Source organism: Lycorma delicatula, chromosome 4, assembly GCF_047948215.1.
Source record: "Lycorma delicatula isolate Av1 chromosome 4, ASM4794821v1, whole genome shotgun sequence".
In the NCBI taxonomy this organism is placed as follows: Eukaryota; Metazoa; Arthropoda; class Insecta; order Hemiptera; family Fulgoridae; genus Lycorma; species Lycorma delicatula.
This window is the reverse complement of record NC_134458.1, coordinates 131,183,188-131,204,869: the sequence shown is the minus strand read 5'-3', so window position 1 is coordinate 131,204,869 and position 21,682 is coordinate 131,183,188. Positions and strand designations below refer to the sequence as shown.

Below are 21,682 nucleotides of genomic sequence, written 5' to 3'. Positions count from 1 at the left end.
TCCCATGATCATATAATCAGTCTACTTGTAGCTTGTTACATTCACGGAACACCAGACCATGATATACTTTTAATTAGACTCAATAATAAAATAAAGAATAATATTCAATCTTTACAATGTAAAAACAAAAGAAAAACAAAAAATCCATATATACCCATTAATTTATATATACAATTTATTAAGACAATCATAATACCCTAAAATGATTATCAAAATCTAAATTGATCAACTAGGCTATATCACTATATATAAAATTAATAAAGACCTACCTAAAAATAAACTGTATAATTAAAAATCAATTTTTTTTTTTAAATGTTAATTAAATGCCAAGAAAATAAATGTCTTCTGTATACAACTTTCTTGTAGACAAAAAAGCACAGCTTCAAATCCTAATAAATTGTGTATGGCATCTCTCTCATTTCCAAAATAAATACAATCACTCAAAGCTATATTTTATCCTTTACTCCTTTATATTACATTACTATATATATATTGCTATAAATATTATTATCTTTACATTTATTTACTATATTATATTACTCCTTTATTCAGACAAAAAAGCGTTTTATAGCTTTTGACTTTACAAATCGATAGAATTTGACTCAATTTTTTTAAGCAATTTAATATTTCAACAAAATGTATTAGTTACAATTCTTTTTGCCCATTACTCACAGTGCAAATCCTCTATTCCACTGAATTCAGTATGTCTAATGACAACATGAGAGCAAGACAAAATTATAATTCTACAAAAAAAGAAAAATATTTTAAAAGCTTCTAGTCCAAAATGCTCCATCTGAAAACTCTGTGATAATAAAGTATAATGTGGAATGAATTTGAATATATGTTAATAGTGACATTTACCTAACAGTACATAAGATAGCAATATATGAAGTTATTGTCATGATCAGCTTAATTTTTTCAATTCAGATCATTGACAATACAAAATATTAAATGATCCCCCATCAACCATTTTATTCAGATTGGTCAATCACTTTTTCACTAAACGCACTGCATTTGCAGGCCAGATTTTTTCTACGGTTATCTACTATAGCAGCTAAGTAAAATATTTTAAAAAATAAATTAAAAAATAAAAGGATTAATGTTAAGATAACAAAAAAATGGTAAATGAAAAGTATTTAAAAGAAGCTCTCTTTTGAACCAGAAACTTTTTATAAAATCTATTCAATTTATAAGTTACTTCAGCTGAAATGATAATCAAATTCAAAATTCCCATACAATTTAGCACATATTGGATAAAGCAATATAATATTATTCAGATGTATTCATGATATTAAAATGTAAAAAAAACAATAAAATAATTCAGATATTCCAAGTTTTTTTTAATACCTTTTCAACATTTGACCAGAAAGTTTTTATTTCTTTTGCCATACAACCAGCTATTCTTTTTAATTGTAATTCTCTTGTTTTAACGGCCTTCTGTGCCGTAAGTTCTTTTTCTTGGAAGTACTTTTGAACCATTCTTGCACACTGTAATAAAAAGAAGATACAATTATAATAACAGGAAATAACTTTTACTTCACATAAGACAAATTTTTAAATTCCTAAAATAGGAGTAAAATAGGTCATGATTGAAATAATTCTATTATTTCAAAATAAAAATACTAAAATAATGATAATTGCGTATTAATCTACACGAATGCTGCTACCTAGTGCAGTTTTATAAGAACATCTCCTTCAAACAGTCTGATGGTTTATCAAACTGAAATTTTGTTTCTATCTATATATGTAATATATTTTTCTAACATATTTAATTTTACGTCAAAAAAATATGGACAAAGATACAATGAAAAAATATGGGAATAAAAAATAATGGTCGCTAGCTTCTTTCCCACTTAAATGTCTTATATGAAATATATAACTACTAATCTAAAGAAATATACTTTTCAATTAACTGAATACAATTTTGTTGGTACCTTCTTAGCAGCAGATTTTTTCCACTTCCTTTCCTGAGCAAAATCAGCAGCCATCCAAACCATCTCTTCCAAAAGATAATCCCAATGTGCCTTGGCTCGGGACGGTTCATGTAATTTTGGCAGTCTCTTTTCTCCCCAAAGACCTTCACGCTGTAATTCTCCAATCCTCTGCATGACATATGCCTCCTAACACAGACATCTCATTAAGTAAATTTTAACAAATTTTATTTCACAAAAAAAATAAATATCTTTCATAATTCTAAACATGTATATAAATGAACAATATCTAAGTACATAGGTTACGGGGGAAATGCAGTAAGGTGCTTCTAAAAAAATGTTTAATTCTCAATACTTGCATTCCAACTCAAGAGTTTAAAAATGGGGTTAAAAATCGGTCAATTCTCAAAGTTGGATTTTGCTAACTGTATTCTAACTAGTTATTTTAGTTCAGATCACTAACATCAATTTAACACTAAACAATTAACCTTAACAGTTTTTAGGTTAAAAAAAAAAATAATAATCTACTGTCTATTAAGCACTTTACAGACAAACCTCATAAATAAAAAAAAATGTAAAGAATAGGGGAAAAAAGAACTATTTACTGCTTAAATAGTAAACAAAATGTCCAAGCAACAGCTGATTTACTTCAACACAGATACTTACAGGACTTTCAAAAACTTCGATTTAAAAAAAAATGTAACAAATTTATTTTTTCACAATCATTGTAGCTCAAATTATGACACAGTAGTATAATATAATAAATTTCCAGGGCAAGGATAATCAAAATTGGGCTTTATTTTCTTGCAGAATAGCCAGTCCAGTAAAATATATTAAAGATTAGTTTACTTAAACCATTAAATTGAACATCAGGACTGAAAAGTTCCTAGTAGTAAGTTCCTGATAGGAGAAAAGTTATACTACAAGAGAATGGTGATGACAGACGTTACGCAGAGGTTCTAGCCTCCGAGTAAATAATCAAATGACCATTTTGATGATTAATATTATCAAAAATTTTCATTAGAATAGTAAGCACTTCATTTAAACACAATTACACAAAATACCAGTAATAGTACTCATGACCCCATAATAAATTTAGGGGAGTAATCTGTTCCAAAAATTACTCATCAACATCTAGCAAGACTTGATTATAGTACTATACTCCCGCCAATCAACTTTGGAGAAAGCACACAAGTCAGGGGTGACAAGATTCATGGCTAACCTTTCTTCTTTGATAGTTATATCAATTCATTTTTTCTAACATTACTAAAACTGAAATGAAAAAACTGACACTGGTTTAACCAATTTAAGTCACCATGATCATGATCAGCAAATACTCATTAAAGGCAATGAAAAATTTTCTTGGCAAACAAGCTAAGAATATATATTTTTTCCACCTTCAGTCATTCCAATAGTTTTATGAACATTTACATTCATCTCTTACCTGCGCTCATACTTTAATTTTGGCATTTTTCATTAATTGAAATTGTATGAAAATACTGTATTATTTGCCACAACTGAGTAGAGATAATGTATATAATCCTATATTTTACAACAAAAAGTGTGCACATTTATTTACAGGTTCACAATCTTCATTCGTTTTGCTGTGACACATGTAAAGTACCTAAAGTAAAAGAGAAATAAACCATAGTTGCTCCCCTAAGAGAATGTCATTTAATATATAAGCCCCTTTAGTGAAGAGAGCTGCAAACAACTGCATGTTAAATATAAACTACTCTCTAGCGGGCTGAACATGCTAATGTTCACAGCATTTTTGGTTCATTGAAGCCTATTGGGAAACTCATTTCTTCTCTTTTCTAGTAAACTAATAAAGTTCTTAACCAAGGTTTACAACAACCAGTTCCAAGATTTGCTAAACACTTATTATAAACTTACAATGTGCAGTTTTATTTAGAAGCTCAATACAGATAAAAATTCAAGGGGAAAATCATTTAATGACATACAAGAAAAATAATATAAATACAGGACAAATTTCCATCTAAATACTTTCATTTATTCTCACTTCTTCGATTAAGCTTATATAATTACAACAGAATTTTTACAAAATCTGGGGAGGTTTGCGCAAGAGAATGATTATGCCTCTGTACAAAAACTCTAACATACCTGTTTCGCTTTTTCAACTATCTGTTCTTGGCTACCAATTGAATTTTCGTATGATGTCTGTGGCCTTCCAGGTTGTCTATTAATTGGCAATTTTAATTTATTGGGAGAAAGGTGTTTTTCTGAATTAGTACTACTTCCAGTAGTTGGCTCTGGATCTAATGGAGTACCACCTAAAAGTAATACAAGAAAAATCTTAATAATATAAATTTTTTCTTTCTATTTTTTCAAGGCAAGTAAACAAAACCTTCATTTTACATATGCATAACCTCATATTCATACATATACATAGTAATACATTTAACAGTAACCAAAACACATTTACTAAATAATTAATGTACTATTGTAATTCTGAATCCTATAATTCAAGTTATGAATAATGATTAAATTTCTAATAATCAACCTAAATACTAAATTTATCAAATTACCTTGTGTAAAATGTAATTTTTAGAAAATAAGATACTTACATAAATATGCTGAGTATGATATTAATGGAACTGACCAAAACGTAGCCAGGGCAAGTGAAACTACATAAACGAGTATCACTTCAAAAGGCCTACCTAAAAGATAAAATATCTCCAAAATACTTTACATTATGAAAAACTGTCATCAACTAATAAAAAAAAAATATACAAGGACAAAACCCAGTCAAGCATCATACAAATGATTAATCAGAGTATGGAGGACTTTGAGCTTAGATTGGAAAAATGGGAGGCTGCTGTTAGGAGGAAGATATATCAATGTACAAATACAGGAATACATTACAACCACCTAACTTTCTGGAGCAATGTGATTATGATGAATTAAGCTTGTGCTATTAAACTTTTAATTTGCTATAACTTTTTTTGGTAATTATTTAGTTGAGGTGCCCCACCCGGAAATCACAAAAAACAAATCAAATCGTTGTAAAATCTTTTGAAATGTATTTTATGATGGAAATGAAGTGTCAGAAAAGTAGATATTTGAATACTGATACACTTGATAATGCAGATTCGCACCTCCAGATAATGTAGAATTCTTTCTTATTCACTACACTACTTTTTTTATTTATAACTTATTCATTACATTACATTGTTGTCTGCTATTCTCACACCGGCATCCGAGTTTTCTGTATAGAATTTACAGTGTTCAGTAAGTAAATAGAGTCAACTACAATGGATGAAAAAAATCTGCTCGACCTGAAACGTATATGTAAAAATTGTGAATTTACATTTATTATATTTATTGAATTCTCTAAGTTGGTTGATAATTTGAGACAATTTTTTTATAATCATGGCATTTTGCCAAAACACAGACAACGTCCATTGTGTAATAACGAAATAAAGCTGAATGAAGATCGACACATTTTCAGTGTAGAAAACGTCTTCGTGTACTTAACAAACATAAGAAATATGAAAGTAAACAGTGTAACGTAGCCATTTTGCAACACTCTGTTAAATGGTTAGCCACCGCTAGGTTAAAATTACCTATTATTTTACGTTTCTCCATAATGTAGCGTGTAATAAAGCCACCTCGGCCAGATATGTTGTGTAGTGAGCTAAATTTATCGTGTAGTACTGTGGTAGATTGGACCAATCATTTTCGGGAAATTTGTTTTTAATATTTGTGTACTAATTTGAAAAAGGTTGGAGGAGTAGGCAAAGTTGTAGAAATCGATGAAGCCAAAATCGGTAGAATTATAAACGGAAATTGGGTATTTGGTGGAATACAACGAGACCCAAAAGAGGTTTTCATGGTTCCAGTACAAACACGTGATAAATAAACCCACTTCAGAAGAAAATGTACAATGAATTCAAGAATCTTCTGAGAACTTGCAATTCTTCATATGACTGTTTAGCGGGTTAAGATGATGCTTGCATTTCAGACCATACAGATTACCAACTGATGCAAGCTCTGTGTGAAAATGAAAAAAGAAAACACAGATTGAAACAATACCTCAATGCTGGATAGGGCTTACAAGAGCCCAAGACTTGACATACACTCTTCCTAGACATTAACCCTTGTGATTCTTTTCTTAAGGGGATACATGAAACAAAGTGTTATGTACTATCAGCTAATTTGGATGAGCTGAAAATTAGAGATTACAGCTGCAGTGACTTCTGTAACAAAAAACTTTCTGCGCAATTCGTTACAGAATTCAGCTATCATCATGATATCTGCGCAGCAGATGGAGGGCATATAGAACATTTATAACTTAGTAAGTGAAATTTTAAACATTTTTTAATAGTTTGTAATTTGTCATGTTATTATTCTGGAAAATAATAAAATTAAAAAAACCACAATTCTAATTGATTTAATCAGTTTCCTCATTTTAAAACACATGGTTATACCCAAAGGTAAGATTCCAATTACAATCTAGTTATAGAACAATTGCTTACATTAAAAAAATTCTTTGTTAAATGTAATTTTTTAAGGATAGTAATCTTAAGGAGAGTAATCAAATTCACAGAATTATGAATTTGATTACAGTCACAGAATTGTTTATATACTCACAATTAAAAAGGAGAAAAATGCCTGTCAGAAAAAGTTGTTTCAGCTGATCTTAAACAGACTTCAAAAAAGGAGGTTCTCAATTCAACTGTATTTCTTGTTTTTTTAATGTATGTTATATCTCCAACATTAGTAAACAGATTTTGATAATTTTTTTTTAATCGAATGAGTTTACTTTCGCAGTGATCCCATAAAAATTTTAACCAAATCCAATGATAATCTTAGGAAGAAAAACAAAAAAAAACTGAACAGCTTGACTGACACTCTTAGCCACTGACCATTCACATCAGTACAGTGTTGCTCTCTGTTCCCTGTATGACTAGGATATTAATAGCAGTCTATACGATCATTTAGTTTCTGTCAAAAAATATTCATGTCATTTCTTAATTTTTTTCTTGGCTAATTTCCTCTAAACTCTACATAAATATTAAACCTACATTTAATATTTATATAAAATAGTGAAAAGTATATTATCCCTAATTGCAAAATTATAATTAAATATTTACATTTATATTATGCAATGTATATTCTAATTTTGCAATATTAAATAAATAGTCATACAACAAGCTCCCAACCGACATCATGCATATGAAGCGAGTTAAATTTTAATTTTGCAGTAAATAATATTGTATAGTTATCACAAACACGTTTTTTAACCGGGTACTTGCAAACCTTGTCCACATGTCTACTCACAATAATGAAACATATAAATTGGATAGATTACACAACCACATCATTTCTGTCAGACCTTTCTTATCATCTGGTCTAACAACTTATTTGGGTCCAAATCAGACAAGGCAATGCCCTCTAAAGTTTTAACTTCACTAAGAACAGCACAAATCTGCCCCTTGGTAAAATCTTTCTTGCCAAGGTTTATCACTGCCCTGGCAAGACATGTACCCTGCAGTTTGTGAAGTTATAGCCCAACTTAATATTACGAGGTAGCATTCTGCGCTCAACATCTCCATATCCCTTTGTCACTTAAACGTTATACAAACTGTTGAAATAACCAAATCTTTCATTCTAAGACCAATAGTCTTGTCACCAAATTTTATGAGTACAGCTTCTGGTAATTCTCCTTCCTTGTATATCAAGCCAAGGCGGTGAGAATGTTCCCCTTGCGTTTTGTTTAACAAAGGTTTGTGTATTAAACTGACACGATGAGCATGATTCTCTAGACTTTCATTCCGTTAAGAATTGACTGTTGTACGTTCTCATTTGTGAAGTCTCTGCGAAAATATTCATGGCATTTCTTTCTCCGTTTTTCCTTAAATGATCGTTCCTTTCTTGGCAACTTTTCTTTAAATGTTGCTCTCATTTGAGCAGTGCATTTAGTAGGCCTACCCATATTTTAATTACATAATACATATTATATATAGATATATTACTAGATACCACTACAATTGTGAAATAAAATTAAAAGCAGACTTCAAAAAAATAATAGTACTAAAAAGTTATAAATAATTATATTTTTATTTATTAATTAAAGAAAAAGTATTTACAATAAACAACTATTTTTGAAGTCTGTGCCAGCCGACACAAGTCAAACAATTATGAGAAAACCCTATGATCTATATAATACAATTCCCAGTTGAAACAATGAAAAAATATAATACAAATCCTCCTTAAAGCAATGCAAAATCGGTAATAGAAGTTTTACTACCATAAAATGAGCTCTACAAAAATATAACATAAAAATAAAATGCAATATATAAAAATATGATAAAAGAATACTTTATACATGCTTAGGTGCATATATTATCACCAAGTATATATGCCTTAGCAAACTCAAGATGAAGTATGATCGTGAGATGCTCTCTCTTATATGCTCTTGATCACATTTTACATGTACAAATCCCATTTAGCCGCCTAGCAGTTAGTTGTACTAACTTTATGTAACTTTACGTTTTACTAGTATTATTTAGCACAGACCACAAAAATAGTTATTTGTTGTAAATACTTTTACTTTAGTTAATAACTAAAAATATAATTATTTGTAACTTTTTAGTACTATTAAAGTCTGTTTTATTTTTATTTTTTAAATTATTTTATTAAGCAACTTTACAGTGTTGACTAGAAAGTCAATTTCTGTTTCTCTATATTAATAAGCAGCACTTTAGATTTTCTCTGACAGCTCTTTCTACTTACATTTCACTGCTTACGATATTTGTTCTGTAGAAATATATAACACTTCATCAACAGATGAAAAGCTTATTAGCATTACAGCTAAGTAATTTTCCAGCAGGTCAGTTCAAAATTTTCTTCCTCAGGATTTTGCAGCAGCTTTTGTAAATTATCATTACCCCTTATTCCTTGACATAAATGAAGTCAGAGGTTATATCTACTAAGTATGAGAAGTTATGACTGTCTTTTAAATCACAATAGGAACAACATTTTAAGTAAAAATTTATCCTGGAATGAACAAAATAATAGCATAGCAAATGGATAAATCAACTGGGACAGTGTCATTAATTTGCACAGGATGTCCATCAAATGAAATGACATTCTAAACAAGGACTATTATGCCTTGCCTAACAAATATCTTTCAATAATTTAAATTAAAATCAAGATATTTTTATAACAAGTGGATCAGAAGAACAGGCCAGGATTGTGCAGTTAGAAGAGAGAAATTATATTGAAAGTTGGTTGGCTGGCTATTAACTATGTAGCAAAAGCAAAGCTCAACATAAAATTTATCTTTCAGAATTATTCAGAGTGATGCTTCATTTACAATACTTTCTCATAATAATAATTAATAATATAATACAGCAAGCCAGAGCAAAACATAACTGTATTAATCAAATCCTTAATGTCTTCAATTAAACTATAAACGATGGACCTAAAGATCACTCTTTTCACACAATATTTTTATAATACTTATTAGTAAAATTAAATACAAAAAACAAAAATTGAGTCCACCAATGATCAAAATTAACAAATAAAAATTATAAGTACGAATAAAATCTTCTTCTTTTCTAGAAATACAAAACAACCATGCCAAATGAATGAAAACTTTAAAATACTCAGTTTAATACAACAGTTTAGAACAAAGATAAGTCACTGTAAACTAATACATACTACTCACTAATTAAAAAATGTCTTTATAGGTTTACAAACAAAAATTATAAAATAAAATTTATTATAACACAAAGAGAAACGCTACATAAAAAAATAATACAAACCAAGATTAAATTTAAGTTTTTTACTAAATAAATAGAATCTTACATTAAAGAACAGCCTACAGCTACTTTTATATAAATAAAAAATATAATCATCAAAACCCTGTAATTGTTAAGCAGCAATTATGTAAAATGCTAACAGAGCAGTAAACTTAAATCAATGTACATATTTGTCAAAAATGGAAGTGAATAGCAATATAGTATCTATTAAACATGGCAGTGCAAAAGAAATGTTTATTACACTTATCAGTGACTGATTTGGTTCAATATACTCAACATCCTTTAATATACCCAAAGTACTTTCTCGAGTCTAATACTCAAATAATTAGTGTAATAATTCAACAAATTCAGTCATTGATAATTAAAGTTATATTAAGACTGACAGTGTTTTTATGCCAAGATACACAAAATATGAAGTATCTAATCACCTAAACAAATGAAAACAAGGAATATTTTTCACATTTTCTTAAATTGTCAGAGCATTCAAATTATGATCACACCATTAAATTTGATTCCAAAAAAAAACTAGGTGAAAATGTGTATTTTGAATTACTTAAACTATCAAAAAGATTTCGCTAACAGATCAAAGAAATAAACAATATACTACAAAATGGCTTACTGAGACAAACACAATAACAATTAGTGTTTTACACACAAAAAATATGAGCATAATTACAATATTCACCACTACATTAAAACTACGTAAAAATTCAATTCACACAGTAAATTAAAAGAATATTTCCATTATGAAATTAAAACAACAGAAACTAGTTTTAAAAAAAAGGAAAACATTTATTACACAATCAAAATAAGAAATTTGGTTAAATTAGATTGGCTTAGTGAAGGTACCTGGGATAAGGTTAGTGCTAGAGGATGAAACTGTACCACTAGGTCGCATGGCAAACACCATACCATGACGCCCCCCTTGAGTACGTCCTGGTAACTGACCTGTATAACCAATAATTTACAACTTAATATATTTACAAATGATCAATAACTATAAAAAAACTCTATTTTATTTATGAAAGAAAAATTAACTGATAAAGGAATTCATTAACACCCAGAGGGAATGAAGCTAACAAAAGATTGGAGCATATTTGATAACATTAATCAGGAGTATTACAGCACTTACAGTACAAAACACTGTTTTCTTTTTTAATTGACATTTTTTATGATTTGACTTGACAAGTTTTATGATAAATAAATGTTTTAAAGGTAAAGGTACTCATAAAAATGACTTGCCGTCTAAGCACAATTCCAAGGTGTTAGAAAATAAATCATTTTTAAATTATTTTTAATCAAGTTGGTCAATAAATTTTACACAGTAATAAAAAATTATTAAATCAGATCTGAAAGACAGAGATAAGAATATAGATACTTTAAAAATTTATCAGTAACTGTCAAAATTGCAATCAAAGTATAATGTCCAGTAAAAGACAGTGCATCATAAAAAGAGACTTGCATTTAAAAGCATCTTAGGGTACTACTAGTTTAATGAAGCTGAGCTTAAAAAGCTCTTCTTCATGGAATAGAGATACTGATCACTAATAAAATTTTTAGATTAACAACACTAACTAAAATAAAACTTTTTCTTTTTCTTAATAATGAAATTATTTCAATAAATTCATGTTAACGGGTTGACTGCCACACTGAAAAATACAACATTTTCAAGGCTGCTATACTTATTTTGCTAAAAATATCCACCAGTGCTGCCACATTTTTTTTCAATTTCAATAAAGGTTTTGTTACCCTATTACTAATTTTTGATACTAATTTCACTTTGCAACTTTACTTTTTGAAATATTCAAAAATAAAATTGAGACATCAATTGTGTCTCATAACAACCAATTGTGACCAATTGAGACACCAATTGATGTCTCAGAATGTTTAATATATTTTAACTGAATTATAATATCTTTTACTTACTAAAAACTGATTGTAATTATTTTTAATTCTAAAACTCCACAATTGTTTGAATACTATTTTTAGTAATTGCTATACTTTTTTTTTAACATAAATTAATAAAGTCGCTCTCATCTGTAATAAAATCACATTTTATTGATAATTATACTTTGAATTGAGATTTTTAAAGTAAATTTTGAATTTAATATTTTTACGAGTACTTGATATTAAAATCTAACTTAACTTTGTCAATAAACAATTAAAATTAACATTCATTTTATTACAACAGTTTTCAATTATGTTTATTTTGCTTTTATTTGATGATTTACAACAAAAAAAGCATTCTTTAATTTCAAATTTAAAGAAAAACTTCTGTGCTACATAAAACACAAAAATGTACAGAATTTTATCTTTAAAATAATATGTAATTTGAACAAAAAAAATTAAAAATAAACAATAATATTGCATCAAGTGTGACATTACACTAAAACATCATTTGATGTCTCATAGCAGTATTGGATTGTGAAACTGAGACATCAAATGATGTCTCATAGAAATAATGGATAACTGGCCGAGACATCATTTGATGTCTCATGTCATGGCAGTCAACCTGTTAAATAACCATTGTAGTATGCAATAAAGTCTAGTCTTGCAATGTAGTATGCAATAAAGTCTAGTCAGTCAATCTACACACTTCTCATTAAAAACAAAATGAATGTTTTAACTGTAAAATTTTCTCTATTTACATGTATCTCTGAATGTTCAATAATTTAAAATAACTCTGTGTCATTTTAATATAAGTTCTATCAAAATTAATATAAGATTTATGAAAATAAAAAAAATTTATTTTTTGCTAAAACAAATGTCAATCTGTTTTTTTTTGTGATTAATTCATCATAATATAAGCTTGAAGCTTGTCCATGGGAATATGAACTGGAAATTTTGTAGCGAATGAAAAATGCCTTCCCTGACCGGGATTCAAACTCAGGACCTCCAGATGAAAGGCTGAGAAGCTACCACTCGGCCATGGATATCGGTAAAGAATCCATATGGCCCACTGTAAGAGTCACTTGCAAGCAGTAATGAAAAGAAAGGCAGTTATGAACAATAATTTTACTAAACATAATAAGCTGCTTCAACAGTCACTTGCATTTCAGAGTTACAAAACATACGCTAACAAAATGTGTTATTACAATATGGAAAAGTAAGACAATATCAAAATGAAGAGCTAATGTAATATTTAGAATAGTTAAATCTTTTAGAAATAATTTGTACAAATAAAAGAGCATAACTATCAAGCAAAAAAATATATGGCATTATATGATGATGGCATTATACTGTTATTATACTGTTATGGCATTATACATTTATTTTCATTTCAGACAACACAGCTTGATGAAACTAACTTAAATGCATTTACTGGTAACAACATTAATTAGCAAAGAAATTTTTATATTCATGACTAATATAATAAATAATATTCATGACTCATTGTAACAGATATAGAAGGGAGATTAATTATTATTTAAGATGTTGTTACCATGGTGGGTTACTAATGGTCACAGTAAACCAATATTGCTAAAAGACTAAACAAACTTCTTCGAGATTCAATGAACAGCAATTAACCCACGTAGTATATTTATTAAGATTATTTTTCCAATTAATTAGGAGTATATGACAAACATAAAACAAACTAAATGGCCTTGAGTTTAAATCTTATATGAATCCATATTATCTAAGGTTGGTTCACTGGATCAATTTAGGTGCGCAGTATAAAAAAGACAACAGCAACAGAAAACAACACTACTAAAATAACACAACAGTAATATCATAACTGTAATTAAAATATTATAAGAAAACATTTTCAATCAAGTGATTATCAGGACAATAACTGATGTTAAAAGGATACTACAGCATTTTCCCATGAGAGCTTTGAAAAACATTTTATCTTCATAAATTCTTATCTTCTAAAACATGTAGTGACTTTGAAAAGTCACTTACCACATTACTCAGAACAGTCAAATGTCCCATTTAATTTTAAATTCTGTTTTTATTACTTCATTTGTTTTTAAAGTTTTTTTTATTTTTAGCATGTTTATCTTATTAATGATTAAAATATTCAAACATTGTTTTCAGAATTTCAATAATATAAACATTTAGAGATTTAATTGTATTCTAACCACAGTTACCAGGTTTTTAAATTGTGATGAATATTCATTTAAAATACCTAATGATATACCAACAAGGTCTATATCAACCAGTAAGATCATTTCCGATCTATCGAGTTTTTCTATAAAAAATAAGGAATTTGTGTAGAATATGAATAAACAAAACAGGGAATAATATGAATAAACAAAACAGGGAATAATATGAATCAAGGAAAATGATAATATTGGGTTTAATAAATGGTGAGGTATATTAAATAAAAAAGATCAAACTTTTGTAATAGCTTGCAAACCAATGTACTGAACATACTCCCAACAGGTGACAACAACTTTTTCAAACTTCTAAAATCACACCACTGACAAGCCACACTAGCATTATTAAATTTCAAGCTACAACATTTGAGTAAAAATGTGTACTAATCTCTTGCAAGATTTTTTTTTTAACTGAAATTAATTTTTTTTAAATGAATGAAAAATCTTGAACATGTGTATGTTGCTTCAGACCCAGTAAAACTTAAAATGCTTCAGGAAGCATTTGAAGTGACAAGACAAGATCACAGTGTTAGCAATGATTCAAACATTTTAAATATAGAACATCAACTGATGAAGATCCCAGACATGAACCACCTTCACGACAATAACATTAATGCAGTTTATTCCACAGTTTATGAAGATTGCTGCTTAATTGTCACAGAATACTGAGGAAGTGAGCATTAGCATAGGATCATCCCATGAAATTGTAATGGAAAAATCTAACATGCAATACAAGTTTGCTGACAGATTATCCAAAACAAAAGTTAACAGCAGTCAAAATCTTCTTGGGAGAGTCAATAGTGAAAAAAAAACCTTTTGAAAAACATTATAACAGATGAAACTGAATTTATGGCAATGAAGTAGAAACCAAGACGCAATCATCAGAATGGGAAAGGATTGCCCCGACCAAAAAAAGACAATACGAGTCTTCAATCATGCAAGCGATTGTGATTGATGACTTTTTGACAGACAGTACACACGACATTCTATACGGAAGTTTTACAATGTTCAGGGGATGTACACAGAGACCTGAGCTGAGAAAAAAACCAAAGATGGAAAAAAAAATAAGTGAAAAACCACAACTAAAAACTAACAAATTTAAACAAAAAACTTACAACTAATATCACAGCTAAAATATCATATTATAACAAAAAAGAAAGATTAAAATATTAAAAATAAAAACTAAAACTTATAAATAAGAAGATAAAATATGACAAAAAACTTGCAACTAAAATCATAGTCGAATAATAATATGTTAATTTATTTAAAATGAAATAAAAATAAATAAAATTTAACATAGTCCGAGAGGGGTGGGTGTAAGAGCCCGTTCTCTGATAACAGAATAAGAAACTACCATAAAAATTATAACAATTAAAAGACAAAAGAACTATATTAAAAAAACTCCACAGTACAAAATATGTACCTAAAATATTAAATTTTATGCATAATAATAAAATGTCGTAAAAATGAGATCTAAAATTCCTTGTGATTGCCCAGAATTCAACAAATTCTTCTGGGAATTTTAAATTTATGATGCAAGACCACATAACGTATGCAATCCACAAGGATGTCACACACAGTTAAGCGGTAGTCGCATCTTATGCATTGAGATGCATTTTCTGCTGACATCAGGTACCAGTGAGTAGCTCTCTATTGACAATTGGCAGAGGACCACTTCCTTTTGGCAAATTTTCCTGTGGGACAAGTCCCATGGTAGCACAGTATCTTTGATGTGTTGTTGTGTTGAAGTTTGTTATCTACTGTAGCAATCCAGTCATCTTGCCACTTTGCGCGAAGAGCGAGTTTTACAGAGTTTAAATAAAGTCAGATGTACCAACATGAATAGTGAAAGATGATTGACTACATGTGTCCTTAGCAGCAGAATCTGCATGTTCATTACCCAGAATCCCCAAATGGCTAGGGATCCAGCAGATACTCATTTGTAAATTGCGATGGTTCAGCTCTGCGACTGTGTTGTAGATTTCAGTGACAGTAGGATGTCTGGAAAAGGCTTTGAGAGCACTACACGAGTTGCTACAAATAAGAATACAATGGTACTTGGGATTAATGATATACAAAACCTTATTTATATCATATAGCTCAGCAATAAAGACATTAGTAATAACAGGTAGATCAAACATATAGGTTCTGTCATTAACAACAAATGTGCATCCAATAGTATCATTCTGTTTCGATCCATATGTGTATACTACTGTGTCCGGGTTTATCTTGGAGAGGATCTAATGAAACATTTGCTGAAAGATTGGTGGTATTGATTCTTTATTGTGTACTGTAAGGTCAAACATAAAATTTAAAAGGTTGATTCTCCATAGAGGATATGAATACCAATGCATTGGAAAAATAGGTGTGTCAACATTTATAAGGTGGAATAAACACCGGGTATGAACACCAACAGGTGCAGTATAACATAGATGGTCCTCATATCTTTGTAAATTAGGATTCCCAAGAACTGCGTCAAAAGCAGTGATTTGGTTGTCCTTTAACACAGGCAAAGTAAGATACTAAAAGCTGCCCATCTATCTCATGGTGATGGCTCACCGCAGTCAAAAAATATGCTTACGTCAGGGCTTGACCTAAAGGCAACTGTAGCAAGCCAAAGGAAAGCATGATGTACAGCATCCAGAATTTTAAGCACAGTATAACGCGCTAAAGAGTAGGCAATGAACTAAAGAATAATAAAACTGCAACATACATGACCATGTCATCTATCTGTCGTCTACCTCTTCAACACTTCATACCATGCATATTTCATCCATAAACCCAGACATATATTTCATCTAAGACTTCCTCTTAGCATCAAAGAATACCCAATGACTGATCGCTCTAGCCTTACAAATTAAAATGTTCATTTGTAGGCCTGCAGTTAAATTTGAGCAGTGCCTGCCATCATTTCCTAATAGCATTTTGGCAATCATCATTCCACCTAGGAACGAAAGGACGTCTAAGGGTTTCCTGATGTTTGTGGGATATATCTATTAGCAATCTCAAGTATCAGTGATGTGAAAGAGGCAAGCTGATCAAGGGTGTCATTTCTAGAGCAATGAACTCTGAGTTCAATGAGAGATACAAATTGCAAATACGCAAATTGTCGGGGATAACTTCACAACAGCAGCAAGAATAAGAGTACCTAGTTGAATCCTTGTAGCCCCAACACCTCATTCCGTTCACACAAATTAAGCCTCATTATCTCTCACAGAAGAAGCCTAAGAGTGTTACTGCATCTTGTTGTAGAAAATGTGTTTCCTGGAAGCACATCATTAGTGGTTCATGTGTGTGCATCAATACTCCGCAGGACCGAAGACCTCAAACGTTCCACTGAATAATGCTCGTAAACAAGGGTAATTATAAATATAGAATTACAGATATATATATTAAAATTTAATTATAAGTTATCCGGATTTTCTTTTTAGAATTTTTAATTTTAAAAAACTCTGATGCCCTGAGTTGGGCAGTCCCTCCACCCATATCCTCTAGTATATAAGGTGATGGAGGAAGAGAATTTGAAGAATGGAAATTTGCAGATGACATCCCAGAGGGGGTGGTTGTGTGGTCTCCCTTAACAGGGGACCTCATTAGATGGCTTACCACCAGCTGTGTTTACACCTGCTTGTACAGATAAACCTTTGGGGACAGGAACTTTAAGAGGGATCCCACTAGTGTTAGTTTCACCAACTGCTATCAACTTCTTATTCATCTTCATTAACTCAGAAATAGTTGCAGTATATGAAGCAACCTGATCAGATAACATCTGAACAAGCTTTTTCAGCTCACTGCAGGATCCACACTGTTGGTTACCTGCATTTGCAGGGGCTTTACTTAATGTAGCAGCAATGAAAGAAACATCTGGTTGAATCAAGTTGCAAGAGTTTTGTATCTTTTTATATTCTCTTCATGCGGATGGAACAGATAGTTTCTGCTCCATACAGATTCTGAGAATTGCCTTCTCTTCTTTAAAAATTTGGGCAACGTCAGGAGCTAGCTATAAGTGATCCATTGCAATTAGTGTCACTGTCACCTTCCTTAGCACATTGTGCACTTATCTCAGTTTTTGAACAAGATGTAGTGAGGAAATGTTCAAATGTTTATTTTGTGAATTTCATTTTTTTTCTAAGAACTTAGTATGTGTATATAGATTATGTTAACAATCATCCTAATCAATTCAAGAAACATTTTAAAACAAAAAAATCTGTAATAGGACGTTAAAATGTGTAGAACTTATTAACCAATAAAATAAGATCCAACTAATTGACAAACTACAACGAACTAGTTATTAAGTGAAAGCACATCAACAAATGATTCAAATACTGGCAATCCTGAAAAAATGTGAAGCGATAAATAATAATCTAGCCTACAGTATAAAAAAAATTTCAACTATAAAAGAAGATGAAGCTTAAGGTGATGATAAAATGATTAATTTTTCTTCACTCTCCATCATCAATCACTTTAAAGATCATATATTAAGAAAAAAATATTATGTATGATTTTAATTAGTAATAATAAATGCTGTATTAAAAGTTAAAACTAACCTTGTTGATTACCAAGTCTAGCAACAGCTGGAGGAAGTGTTGTTGATACAGCAACTGGTGTAACACCAGATCCACCTAGTAGTTTCATCTCCGGTTGGGACGATAATGTAAGATCTTCATCTTCATCTGTGGGGTCAAGCTTATGATTACGTAAAAAATTCATTAACTGCGGCGTAGCTGGCCTTTTTCTCCACATATGAAAATCCATTAAATTCCCATTTGATTGAAGAAAGAAAAGTTCCATTGCATAATCCGCATATCGATCTTTTAATCTTTTAAGTCTTAAAGCTTTATGTTCAGACACCCTCTGCCTACGAGTAATTATGTCTTCACTATCGGACATTTTTCTTTTTCGCACATTACCACTAATGTTACTGCTATGATTATTATTACTATTATTTGTAGTCCTTTGTGTAATAGGAGACATTAATGAGTTCACTAGATTAGGATGAGTAACACTACTATTACTATCCACTAATATCATTGAAGTACTGTCTGCTACATCTTCAATGACACCATTGTTGCTTGTACGCATCGCCATGCTGTTTCTTGGTGACTGACTAATACTCAGCAGCCTTGTCATAGTAGATGATGATGACGATGACAATGGCGACTGTAATGTTGAAACTGAAGATGATGTTACATTTGTTATCACCTGAAAAGCACACAGACAACTTTATTAAAAGAAAAAATACATAAATAGTAAAAGCTAGAAAATAAAAGTTTAAAGCACCCAAACTTTCAAAAGCCATAATTTTTATGTTTCTTGAAGAATTTCTTTATCTACAAATTTAGTTATCTATAGTAACTATTTACAACTTAATATTTAAGGTTAACAGAATTCAAAGTAGCTGATCAACAAATTCTGGCCAAAATTGTTAAATGAATAATACTTTCTCTTCTTTATTACTTGATTAGTTGGATTAACAATACTAAAGTGAACCAACATTTGGGTTTCATTAAGACATGACAGGGAGGCCTTACTATACATTGTAACTTAAAACTACAATATTTTCAAGATTAATAAATACTGTATTTTACTTTTGTCTAACAGAAGTTAACAGTAAATAAAAGCATTGGGATGTTTACTTTTCTTTCATAAGAACAAATATATATAAAAAAAACTTAACTTAGAGAATTTTCAAAACTCTACATAACAAAGTAACAAAAACAATCTAAATTTTAACTACAGATTACCAAGGATAAAAATTCATCTAACACATGCAACCTATTGCAAAATCAGATGTAGGTAGACTAAAAAAATCATACTCTTGGCTACTTAGATAAGATTAAATAGAGATATTTAAAATGTTAACATGGCAAAATACAATTGTCTTGATTTAGTTAAATTCCTAGAAATAGTTAACAAGGTACTAGGGTGGAGATGCTGCCTTTTTCCAAATGCTTTTTTTTAAATATGTTGAAAATTTGTAAGAATAAATAATTTATAATTTTAATTTGAACAAAAGGGCCATTCTCTTAATTTTATTGGCAGAAAATTAGGCTAACACATTTATAATGAAATTACAATTCAACTCTGAAAGTTTTCCTTTAAAACAAAAATTGTAAGAGAAACTATGCTGACGACCTTTAAAAAGATGGACCTTATAGCATCTTAAATATTCTGAAAATTTTGAAAACTAATATAAAAAATTTGTATATAAAATGTAAAATACAACTAACTCTTTTTATACTACGTAATTATAAATTTTCAATATTAATTCTATTTTAATTTCCACTTTGTTTTATTTTTTTGCTTTTTTACTCTCAATAATTCAAAACTTAGTTTTAAATGCTACATGAGATTTAGGTTTGTCCCAAAAGTAAGTGTACTGATTCTCCTACGGATGAACAGGTAATGTAAAATATCCTTGATATATAACAGTGCGTACCTTGGCTGCACATGCATACATTTCAACTGGATCGGTTGAGTCAGTCAAGCACTACTGCTGTTCGTGTATGGTCATGTTTTATAACCTTGTTAAATTATAGACAGTTCCTACGTGATGGAGAAAAATACTGAACAAAATTACACTATCAAATTTTGTGTGAACTCAACAAGTCTGCCACAGAAACATCTGATTCTTTAACCAAAACTTGAGTGGATTATAGAGATGCCACTCCACCGAGAACTATGGTTTTTTAAGTGGCACAAAGCTTTCAAAGAGAATCAAGAAAATGTTGACGACCCTTGTTCTGGAAGACCAACCGCGTCAACAAACAATGAAAATGTGGTGCGAGCTGGCTGTGCATTGTCCATAAAGAATTTGTAACTACAGGACAGACAGTTAATAGCACCTTTTACAAAGATGTCTTGAAAAGAATTCGAAAACAGGTCCAGCAAGTCCGAACGGACCCCATGATTGGGTGCTGCACTACGATAATACTCCAACTCACACTTCACTTTCAATTCAAGAATTTCTGGAAAACAAAACATTCTCCTACTTCCACAGCCTCCCTTCAGCCCAGATCTAGCTCCATGTGATTTTTGCCTCTTCCCTAAGTCACAGGATCATCATTTCGGGATGATTGAAAACACTAAAAAACTGTAACAGATCAGCTATACACATACGCACACACACTTAAGGAAAATAACTTCCAGTACTGCTATGAACAGTGGAAGAAACGCATGCTGGAACTGCTGTGTAATTTCCCAAGGCTCATACTTCGAAGGAAGTAATATCAATTACCAATTACCTGTTACCAATTTCATGTAAGTTAAATAGATAATTAAATAAAAAATCAGTAAACTTACTTTTGGGGCATAACTAAAGCAAGTTAATCTTCCCCAAAATTCAATAAATGTGCTTGCCAGTACAGCACTTTAATACTGCTACTTTGAGAGAGCTAATGAAAACATTTATACTTGTTGCAACTTTTTGAAGTATAAAATGAAAATTGCTAAATGTCCTGATTTAGCTTTGTGCCACTTAAAAATGATATCATTCAATACTGAATGAATGTTATCATAAATGAAAAAATTATATCATACGTAAGCAGAAATGATTTCCAAATAGTCAACCAAAACTGTAAACACACATGCACAACGACAAGATAAATAACAATGAAACAGGAAGTATTCTACAATAAAAAAAACTTACATTAAGTTTTTATAGGATATCCAGAAAGTCTGCAAACTGCTTAGTTATAGAAAACTGAGTGCGACTGTTACCAGAATAAATGTAATGGAATTCTGTATCAAAGAAACTACTCTGAGTTATATTTGAAATTATTGTCGACCATCTTAGATTCTCTATATTGAATTCATTGACGATTTAAGTTTCCAGATTGGGGTAAAACAGCCATCCCCAACC

The 21,682-nt window shown here is 30.1% G+C and overlaps 1 protein-coding gene across 3 annotated transcripts in view; it reads right to left on the bottom strand.

Moving 5' to 3' along the window:
• Positions 1-21,682, bottom strand: part of dom (domino helicase) — a 209,334-nt gene that overhangs the window by 175,862 nt on the left and 11,790 nt on the right. For 2 of the 3 annotated variants that reach the window (XM_075364173.1, XM_075364175.1), the window contains 5 exons: positions 18,369-19,023; positions 10,571-10,669; positions 4,056-4,225; positions 1,935-2,120; positions 1,348-1,488 (listed from right to left, as the gene is read on the bottom strand). In XM_075364173.1, the coding sequence (XP_075220288.1) occupies positions 1,348-1,488; positions 1,935-2,120; positions 4,056-4,225; positions 10,571-10,669; positions 18,369-19,023 (1,251 nt within the window). The remainder of the gene's footprint in view (positions 1-1,347; positions 1,489-1,934; positions 2,121-4,055; positions 4,226-10,570; positions 10,670-18,368; positions 19,024-21,682) is intronic. The other variant, XM_075364174.1, reaches the window with a different exon arrangement.